Consider the following 10,966-nt stretch of genomic DNA (forward strand, 5'->3'; position numbering starts at 1 on the left):
TGTTTGACTTGCAGAAAGAGCTCGCGTATTACTGTGAGCAGATGTCAAAGTTTTGAGACAGGCTTGTATCCTATACAGAAAAGAGATTATGAAAATGACAGAGAAAGGAGATATAGTAGAGAGAGGACCTGGTAAATTCACTGAGATAAAACTGTGTATAGACAAACGATATCCGCCTATATTACAAACCTAACCCCAGGGAAGAAATTCACTATTATGATTTTACCAGCCTGTACCCTTTCGTAAGCAAAACCCAAGAATACCCTATCGGACACCCCAATATACTTTATGACAAATTTGGATCCCTTGCAAATTATTTTGGAATTGCAAAAGTTAAAATGTACCCCCCACGAGGCTTCTTTTCCCCATTGTTACCTGTCAGAGTGGGTAACAAGCTTATGTTCCCGCTATGACAAACCTGTGCTGAAACCGAGCAGTGGGAGACGTGCATCCATACTGACGAGGAGAGGGCCATCCTGGGGACTTGGTGCACGGTGGAATTGAATGCGGCCATAGCGAAGGGGTACACAGTGGCTAAAATATATGAAATCTGGCATTTTAATGAAAAATCTGATGAACTGTTTTCAGAGTACATAAAATTACACCTCCACCAGAAACAAGAGGCTTCAGGGTATCCCAGCTGGTGCACAGACAAAGAAAAACAAAATCAGTACATTAACGATTTCTACCAGAAAGAAGGTGTGCATTTACGCCAACACGAGATCAGGTTTAACCCCGGTAAACGCCAAATCGCTAAACTGTTTTTAAATTCTCTGTGGGGTAAATTCGGCCAAAGAACAAACCTACCCAATAGCAGCATCGTGAGAAACCTTGACAAACTCTTTCAGTACCTGTTTTCCCCCCCCCCACTACGAGGTTTCATCCTGTGAGTTTATCGACGATGAAACAGTGTGCATGTCTTGGAAGCATGCAAAAGACTAGTACTCAGTCTCTGGAAATACCAATGTTTTCATAGCCTGTTTCACCACTGGTTACGCCCACTTAGAACTATACAACCTGCTAGACAGGTTGCAAGAGCGGTGCCTGTACCATGACACTGACTCGGTGAGATCTGTGAAAAGGGAGGGTGACTGGAATCCCCTCTGGGGGATTATTTAGGGGACCTCACGAGCAAGATCCCACCAGATGAACACATCACCCAGTTTGTGTTGGCAGGCCCGAAAACATACGGGTATAAGCTGTAGAGAGGAAAGGCCTGTATGAAAGTCAAAGGTATTACCCTAAACGTAGCAAACTGTGAAAAGATCAACTTTGACAGTCTGAAAGATCTAGTCCTGGACTATTGCACGGGCCTGTGAGAAAACACCTCAAAAAAGATAGAGGTGCAGCAGCCCTCTATCGTAAGAAACAAAAATCAATGGCAAATAGAGACAAAAACCCTTAATAAAAGACAGAAAGTCGTTTACAAAAAGAGGGTCCTAGGAGAAGGGTTTAAAACCTTGCCCTACGGCTTTTAAAATAGATATGAGGTGGAAACACCTCTTTTCTGCAATTCTCGTGGGGCCTAGCAACTGTGGGAAAAGTTACTTTATAAAAAATGTGTTGGATAATGCCAAACAAACATTGTCTGTTATGCCTGAGAATATTGGATAACATGGCTATCAAAATCATTGCAAGATACGCATGTCTGGGCTTGTTGAAACATGTTTTGAGCAAGGCTAGGCATGCCCAAGAATTTAAATTTAGTTTTTACAAAATTCATCACCATCCGGTCGTTTTGCACTAAAGTCATTAGAACAGAATTTTAAAATCCAGTCAAAAGATAAACCCTCGCTACGATGATGTAAGAAAAAACACGCAGTGATAGCCGCAGGCGACAGAGCAGGGGTCTTGTAATTGTCTATTGTGAAACACAATGTCTGTGGCATTTTTGTTTAAAAATTTCATAATGCTTTTAGGAAACAACACGCTGTTTGGGGGGTGCCCGTATGAGTCAAAAAACTCTCCACGGTTACGCTCCGCCAGATACAAGGCGAGCCAGTGTTCACCAAGTTGGTTGTGTGGATGCGTGTTGACCACCAAAGCTACGGGTCTCTGAGATAGCTTGCTGCCAGGGAGCCAATCACAAGGGAACACATCTAAGAAATTCTTTTTCGTGTAATGGGCCATTGATAAGACATGTGAGAGCTGCACGGTGTCCATGTTCACATATAGTCAAACAGAACGTTTCTCCTCTGATTTATCTCTATGACGTTGTCAAAAACCCCATACACGATCATATTGACGGTGACGGTTAAAGCCTTCCCAAAACGTATTTCTGTTCTCAGGTTCCCGGTTTTAATCAGGGAATAGTGATCGGCGCATTGCTGGTCGGGAGACGGGTCAAAGGCAAACAAGGTGTAACCCTGTGCAAACTCCTCACGGTCGATTAACAGAGAACGATCTTTCGTGTGTTTACCAGCTGTCTGCACCACATTCATGTATTCTCTCACGCAGCGTCCTGCCTCGAAGTCTGGTTGCAGAGGCTTGGTTGGTATCTGTTCACCATCTACATACAAGGCCAAAAAATTAATATCATAATGTTGAAAATGAAAGGGATTTTTTGTGTAACTTCTGCTAAAGGCATCATTATCCACAAACCCCAGGATAAGCATTTTGGGTAACTGTCCCAAAAACAGGTTCTCTGGGTTACTGACCCTGCTGCTCGTGGGGATGCTAAACACTTTCATTCTCACACGGTCCATGGGATATTTAGCATTAGCGTTAAGCAGGGCCTCCGTGTGTCCCAGATGAACACTCGGGGCCACCCGTACTTTCTTCACAAAAAGGGATGCTGACACAATGCCATTAAACAGAAGGCGTCTTTACTGCATGTCAGTTTAATTTTCACATCCACTCCGTTCAATAAAAGTTTTTCTTGAAAAAACAGGTCGCTGTGTAGATGATCCAGCAGCTCTACCGTCCTGCTCTGGGCAGTCAGCTTTGCACGCCTCACAAACCCTAGATTCCCGCCATCCAACTCTGTTTCTTCGTCTTGTCTGGCAGTGTCTTTGTAAAACAGGCCAGTGGAAAATTGCGTGGTAAAGGTGTCGTCGCTGTAATTGAGTGCCGATTCTATCAAGGCCCTGTAAGGGTAACAGTTGTTGCTTTGGCTTACAAGGCGGTCTCCCAGCGTGACATCCAACTGACTGAAAACAGAGGCCACGGGGTAATTCACCAGGCCCACTTCGGCGTCCATGGCGAGTTCAGTTCCGTCTCCTTTTACAATCTTGCAACATAGATACAGCAGTGTGTTGTTTAAATCCATATAATCGATGCCATTCCCTGCTATAAAAACATCAATGGGGGCAGACTCCGTAACAGCCGATAGAGGCGGCACCTCAATGTAGATGCTTTTCTCAATGCTGGTCTGGGTAGGGGCTATTTGAAACAAGTCTAGTTCGGATTTGGTGCACTCTTCAGACCCGCAGTGAAGAAAAGCCATGTTGATTAAAATATCTCTCTTTTACCAGGCGGAGAGCGTCTTCTCTTTCGCCCAGGCTTCCTCTTGGACTTTCGCTTATGGCTGGCCCTGCGCATCAAAGCCCTTCTTTTAAAGGGTATTGGGGGACCAGTGCGTTGCAGGTATGATACATTTCTCTTTCTCTTCCTCCTTTTAATGTACATCAGCCCCGATCCTTCCTGTGAAGCTGTATTCGAGTCGGTTTGTGTAAAGTGTAAGCATCCTGGTCTGAAAGCCAAGCTGTTACCTGTCTTCTAGTTAAAGTTTTACTATGCTTTTTGGCCACTTGAAAAAGAGGATTCATTGCGCCAAAGCTCCCAACTTCCCTGGGGGTATAATATATTTTCTTTAACAGAGTCATCTGTGGAGACATGACTGTTCCTGGTACCGTCTTTTACTAACACAAGTATGGAGGGACACACATTCATATGGACACATTTAAATAAGTTTTATTCATTGCCTGGTTTAACACAACCTTTTACAGCCGCCTGTAAAAATGGATGCCATGACCCCTACAATGAGGGAGTCTGATCTGGTTCATTCTTCTATTTTGTCCTTTTCTGGATTTTCCTCTTGAGATCTGTGTCTCAGACAGGAGCAAAAACAGCTGATGCATGATATATTTACTCTCACAGGGCTACCGATGTGTAAGTTCTCAAAGGCCTCTAGAAAGACATCGTCGATCTGTTGAGAGATTTTCAGACAAAAAACAGTGTAAGCACCCCACTGCTTGTTTTTAGATTTATGCAATGCCAGGTCGATTCCTAACCCCATTACACCCCCATGATCAACCGTCGCTTCTTAATCATTCATTTACCTGAGCGACGTCTTTCCCGTTCACCTTGTCCGCTGGTGACTCCCCCAAGCCATGATCCTCTTCCAACTTTAGGGGGGTGGACAAACCTCATTGGTTTGGGTTTCGGGGTCGGGTTCCAAGGTATCTATCAACGGTGGAGTCAAAGGGCCCCTCCTTGGAACTGTCACTGCTGTAGCACTTTCTCCATACAAGACCAAAGGTCCTCGGGGCTAAAACAAAGTCTGAAGTTCTCACGGGGGTGGTAGAGGAGTCCATGTTTCCTCTCAGCCTTTCCACAATTTCTAAAACATGTCTTCTTGGTAAGAGATTGCCTCCTCTGCCCGGTACTGGGACTTATGGGGTGATGGTTCTGCACTCTGATTGGCAGAGGGCGTTGGGAGGAGTCCTTAGAGGGGTCACATGACCCTCTTCTGGGCGGTTCACCCCATCCAAGAACCTGGCCTATTTTGGCCAAATCTCCTCTTGGGGCGGTCCTCTGCAGCCAAAACCCATCGCAATTGGTAAAGAGTGGTGGGAGGAGTTCTTAGAGGGGTCACACGAAACACTTCTGGATGGGTCACCCCACCCCAGAATTCCCCCCAGTTGGTCATATCTCTTGGGGTGGTCCCCAGTGGCTGAAACCCCTCCTGATTGGTAGAGGGCAGTGGGAGGAGTTCTTAGAGGGGCCACATGACACATCTTGCTTCTGCTTATGTGTCCGCCTTGACCCCGGAAGTAATACCCCATGGGTGTGGGACTTCTGGTGACCGGTGGGCAAGGGGTGGGGTTAACGTTTGATTGACAGTAGGGCCCTTATAGTACTGGAGCGCCTTCTTCTGTTTGTCTCCGTTCCGCTTCATTCCCCAATCACTTGGCCAGAACAGATGTCACTTATGATGTCAGTTGCCACCAGCTGGACAGTGGGACTTGGGTCTTTCTGTAGGACCTGGAGAGCTGAAATTACAGAGGACAATACGTTAGTGAACAGACTGTCAAATCACAGCTAAGTGTGATCACAGAACCTTGAACTACCTGAGCAGAATGATCACATGGAAAAATGTGAGACTGGGCTCAGTCCTTCTACTGGGATGGAAAATACATGAGAGATGAATATGCCTCACTTTTCATATAGTCACCTGTGCCTGAAATAGCTGGAGACTTATTACCTCTGAATACCACACTACAGCAGCTCTCCAATACAAACAAAGCTTTAGGTTCCTCTACTGGGTCCCTTCCATGCTCTCAACTAGGGGGAGACCCTAACTCTACCAGAAAGTCATCCACTCTGCTGTAAATGGAAGAAGGTCCATTGTTTCAATAGCTTCCACTTTTAAGTTTATTTTCCATCTCTATTCAGGAGACACTGCCTGAGCTCAAATAAACCTGGAATTTAACAGAGGCCAGGTCCAAGCTGGTTTATGCATGATACAGGGCACCTACTGGAAGAAAAATTGCTGGTGGGAAATTTGAGGTAGCAGAAAGTGGCTACAACTTCTTCTCACCTGGGAAGTCCACAGAGAGCCAATAAAGCCCAAAGAGTGGATAGCACTGGCTGTGGAGGGGGCATTGCCAGGACAACCAGGAGATGTACTGACTCATATCACACCTTCTGCAGCTTCCTCCTTCAGGGAAAATTAAAGCGGACTTTCTACTGGGCAAGAGTGAATTTGTCCTTTGCTGTGTGGCTGATGCACTTTGCACCAGTGGTATCGGTTACTGCTGCTTGTCAGCTAAATTCCTTTAGAACTCACTAATGAACAGGACTTCAGCTGTATTTATTACTTACACAGCAGCAGATGTTCCAGGTCCAGCCATTTCATACGCTGCCTGTCTGTGTGTTCCAGGATGATGCCTAAATACACAATGTAAAATAAATAACAACAATAATAATAAAACCTTCCCTTGTTGAGTGCAAAGTGATATTAGCAGCCCCTAGACACGTCTTTGGCATCTCCTACTGTGGGCCTAAGGGTGAGCTGTGGGCAAGAGGATGCTAGAGCAGTTTAGAGTCCACACTGAAGAGAATGAGAGAGACATTTTTTAAAAAGAATGTTTCCATAAAACCCATTTGCTTGAAACAGTCTGTGTTCCTCTTGTCACTGCTGTCAGTTATTGGAGACATACTAAGATAGTGTCTTGGTCTAGTGGTCTGTGCAAAGGACTGGGGCCAGGAATAAGTGAGTTCTAAGCAGGGATCTCACAAGGTGACTGATAGGTGAGACGTAGGCCACAATGCCTGCCTGTCTCACATGGGTGTGGTAGGGTGAAGAGGGCACAGGGCCAAAGAGGAGGAATCTAATGCTTCCTTGACAAGGTGGTGTGGCCAGGAACCTGAAACAGCAGGTGCTATGGGGAGGTGGGCTGCATGCCTCCCAATGATGAAGTAGCAGCGAGGAGCACTGAACAACACTGTGGGTAGGTCTGCACTTTGATCTACGGGTATCACTCCCAGTTCAATGGGACATGCCCACACTGGCTCTGACAGCGCTAGCATGCTAACATTAGAATGTAGCTAAGGCAGCACGAGCAGTGGGAGGAGCTAGCCACCTTGAGAATAGACTTTGGGGTTTGGATGGGATCATACTTGGGGTGGTTAAACCTCCTGCTGCTCCTGCCATCGCAACTACTCTCTATTTTTAGCACGCAGGACTAGTGCAGGTACGTCTCATCAAGCTGGGAATTATACACCCAGCTCAAAGTGTAACCATGCCCTACGTGACAATGTCCCTGCCTCTACTACTAAATGACTGCACCGTGCTTTCCCTGCAATGATCCCGAAGCACTGATAGCAACTAATCCACCACACTGGGGAGGTAGGGATATTAACATCTCCATCTATGGATGGGAAGCTGAGGCACAGAGAGATTAATGGCAGCTCAGCGCTGCACAGTGGGATTGTTTCTGTCTCCCTCAATGGAAATACCAAAAGGGACACTGGGCATCATCTCTCACCAGCTAAGTTGGCTGCAACTGCCCGGATCTCTTCCCAGCTGCTATAGAAGTACGTGATGGTGATTTGGTACAATTTCTCCAGCAGCTCTGCATTCTCTTTGGCCTAGAGGAAATCAGGGACACATGAGCTCTCTCTGGCCAGAAGTGCCCTTTGACTGCCAGCACATGCTTTTACGAACCACAGGTAAATAAGATAGAGAACAGGTGGCTGGGTAGAAGTGGGAACAATGGGAATCTGTGGCAGATTTACATTTCCCATCACCCTCAGTCGTATATCCCACTCTTACAGTTATTTACATTATCCATCACACATCCCCCCCCACAAACCTCTACACCACCACTCCAGTCAATAATCTCAGACAGTTCAACAGCTCACTCACAAGGTATCTGCAAATGTCCACATGGAGCTGTTCAGGCTTCAGCTTGGCTGTGCCACCAAGGTGCTCATTAATTGCACTTTGGAGTCTCTTCAGTCCCAAAAATGGGAAACAGAGGTGAAACGTAGCTCTGCATTCCTGAAAAAGAGTGTCACACCATTGAATTGTTCCCTACCGAGTGCTATGTTCATTCAAAGGGAACTCATCTGCGTGACTGCTCATCTGTTCCAGGATCAAAAAAAGAGATTCATCTGGATGTAATTGGCAGAAAACATGCAGGAATGACTAATAGACGGGAGAGCTTCAACTGAAACCTGGCGATAGCATCAATGTCTTTTGGGAACAGATAGACCGATGAAAGCTGCTGCACCAGGCATAGCTGTGGTCTCTCTGTTCTGGGGAGGCAGGGGCCTGGGGTGCAGAGACAGACAGGAACAGAGACCTGTCGGGGTCAGACCCATGACCTCTCCTGGATTCTGGTGAGGCAGCCATGGACCAACCTGGCTGGAACTGACTCAGCAGGAGGGCAATGAACTGAGGGGAGAATTTGGGCCTCCACAGCAGGCAGGAATAGCAGAGCTCCCCTGGCATTGGGAGGAAGATTCCTTTTGCTTAGTAAATAAGTCACTGTCGGTCTTACCATTGAAACCTCAGGGTTTGGGTCTTGCAGGTGCAGCAGAAGTGTGACCCAGCTCTTTTTAACCTGGTCGGCGAAATAGGTCTTCCATTTTCTCTTTGTCAGCCGGGCCAGGATGCCAAATAGGACAAAGGCCATTGAGCGAAGAGCATCATCCTCCTACAGCCAAGAAAGCCCCGCAAGTTAGTAACTAAGAGACAATCACATCATGCACTTTGCACAGCCATCTCTTCTACGCTAAAGTAGAGTGATTCCAACTACAGCTAGTCGGAAAAACGGTAATTAACCAATTTTTTGTTCGAATTTGCTGATTCATCAAAATATTTTAGAGACCGTTCAGTTTTGATGAAATTCCTCCGGAAGCCAGGTAGGGGTCCTTAGAAACTTGCCTGGTGTCTTTCCAGTGCACTCATCCAGCTCTGTAGCAGCCAATCTAGCAGGCTGATTGGGATCGTGGGCTTCCAGGCCCCCAGCTTCTGGGACCCTGGGAGTCCTGGCTCTCAAATTTGCAACTCCCTGGCACCTCTAGCTCCCAGAGTTTCCTGGGTTCCCAGCACCGGGATAGTCTGAGAGCAGACTGCCCTGGGCCAACGCTTCCCATAGAGCTAGGTTGAGAATAGTAATTTTGTTTCACAAAGAGTTTTGAACTTTGGGGAGAGGGGTTCCCACAAATAGGAACAAAACCCAAATTTGAAATCTCTAAATTCTGTCAAAACAGAATGATCATTCCAACCCTCTCACATAAAAATGGTATAGAACAGGCCCAACACTCTCTATTGTACTCTGTAACCCCCATTTCATGGTTATCTAGCTACCTAATCTAGTATTCAGACTTTCTTTGAGGTTCTCAGTGGCAATAAAGAAGAATAGAAGGGTGAGACTGTGGGAGCAGGGATGTCATCCCCATCCTCCTAATGTTCTCCTCCGTAAAACACCTCTCTTCCCTGGGGCCTAAAATCTCTTCACTCCGACATGAGCAATGCCCAGGGAGTCCACATCACGCATTGTAAATGGAGTCTAATCAAGATCGGTTGAACTGGGGTTGGAGAGATCTGTTCACATACATCGTCAAAGTAAGTCCGGATCTGTTGGGTGAGGTCTTTGAAGGAGGAACCTATGTCCTTCTCTTTCAGCTCCTTCAGGACTTTGGCCAGTGCTTTCATGCTCTCGCCAATGACTTCCGAACTGAAAATGTCATGTAAGGCCCCGATCAGTATGTCCAGAAGAAACTTCTTGTACTTTTTCATCTGTACAAACATATGACATTAAAGAACACTTATCACTGATCACACTTCTAATAAGTTTTCTTTAGCAGTTATGAAGCTGTGGGAATTTCATCAACCCCGTCTCCCCCCCAGAGACCTATAGCTATATTTCAGACCAGGTGCTAGCTACAATGAGCCCAACCTGGTGCCATAATACACCTGTGTAATCCTATTATTAGATTCCTAGTTACTTAGATTCCAAGGCCAAAAGGGACCATTGTGATTATCCGGTCTGACCTCCTGCATAACATACAACTTCCCCGAAATAGTCTCTGTTTGAACTAGAGTGTATCTTTTAGAAAAACATCCAATCTTGATTTTAAAATTGCTAGTGACAGAGAATCCACCACCACCTTTGGTAAATTGTTCCAATGGTTAATTAAAATTACCATTAAAAATGTATGCCTTATTTCCAGTCTGAATTAGCCTAGCTTCATTTTTCCCCATTGAATCTTGTTATACCTTTGTTTGCTAATGTGAAGAACCCATTATCAAAATTTATTCCCCATGTGAGTAGTTATAGACTGTCCTCAAGTCACTCCTTAACCTTCTCTTTGTAAAGCTAAATAGATTGAGCTCCTTGAGTCTATCACTAAAGGTATATTTTCCAATCCTTTGATAATTCTTGCGACTCTTCTCTGAATCCTCTCTAATTTATCAGCATCCTTCTTGAATTGTGGATACCTGATCTGGACACAGTATTCCAGCAGTGCTCACATGAGTGCCATATTCAGAGGGAAAATAACTTCTTTACTCTTCTTCAAGATTCCTCTGTTTATACCTCCAAGGATCATTTCAGCCCTTTTGGCCACAACTTCATACTGGGAGCTTATGTTCAACTGATTATCTGGCACGACTCAAGTTTTTTTCAGCATCATTGCTTCCTGGGATAGAGTCTCTCATCCTGTAAGTATGGCCTGCATTTTTTGTTCCCAGATGTATACATTTACATATGGTCATATTAAAGTGCCCATGGTTGACTTATGCCCAGCTTACCAAAGGATCCAGCTTGCTCTAGATTTACTGCAAAGAGGTTACTAGGGTATATGAGAGAGCAGAATTTGGCCTAGTGCATTTTGTGCAGCCTCTGTAAACTCTGAACAACTCTCTCTCTTGGTTTCTCTAGTTATGCTGCATTCTATTCAGTAATCTCTCTTACCTTCTCAGGTGCCCCATAAACTAAATTTCCCAGGCCTCTCACAGCCATCTGGCGGACAATGCTGTTCCTATCGTGTGACCTTTCTTCCAAGATGCTCAGGACAGACTTAAGGAACTTCTTCTCCCTGAGCATGGGATCACTCATTAGCTGAAATAAAATCAACATGTCCATTAGCCCCAATATGATCATTAAGATTGGCAATATAATTTGAGCAGACATGGAATACACTAAAAACAACAAGGAGTCCTCCTACAGCCACAGTCTTGTGGATACAGACTAATATGGCTACCCCTCTGATACTTGGCACATAAGACACT

General features: G+C 45.5%; 1 protein-coding gene across 1 annotated transcript; it reads right to left on the bottom strand.

The window, feature by feature from the left end:
• Positions 1 to 5,115: 5,115 nt before the first annotated feature.
• On the bottom strand, positions 5,116 to 9,719 carry LOC113409294 (protein maestro-like). Its single transcript, XM_026663045.1, has 4 exons — positions 9,290 to 9,719; positions 8,229 to 8,384; positions 7,212 to 7,314; positions 5,116 to 5,213 (listed from the first exon to the last, which is right to left on the bottom strand). The coding sequence occupies exons 1-4, from the start codon at positions 9,482 to 9,484 to the stop codon at positions 5,116 to 5,118; spliced, it is 552 nt and encodes a 183-aa protein (XP_026518830.1). The 5' UTR covers positions 9,485 to 9,719.
• Between the last annotated feature and the right edge of the window lie 1,247 nt (positions 9,720 to 10,966).

This window comes from Terrapene carolina, unplaced genomic scaffold, assembly GCF_002925995.2.
Source record: "Terrapene carolina triunguis isolate 2854851 unplaced genomic scaffold, T_m_triunguis-2.0 Scaffold32100, whole genome shotgun sequence".
Classification (NCBI taxonomy): domain Eukaryota; kingdom Metazoa; phylum Chordata; order Testudines; family Emydidae; genus Terrapene; species Terrapene triunguis.

Coding starts and splice junctions, on each gene's coding strand:
- LOC113409294 (XM_026663045.1), bottom strand. CDS start 9,484: ATGTTTGTACAGATGAAAAAGTACAAGAAGTTTCTTCTGGACATACTG. Junction 8,385..9,289: donor TCCGGACTTACTTTGACGAT/GTATGTGAACAG, acceptor TCTTGGCTGTAG/GAGGATGATGCTCTTCGCTC. Junction 5,214..7,211: donor AGTTGCAGCCAACTTAGCTG/GTGAGAGATGAT, acceptor CTGTAATTTCAG/CTCTCCAGGTCCTACAGAAA.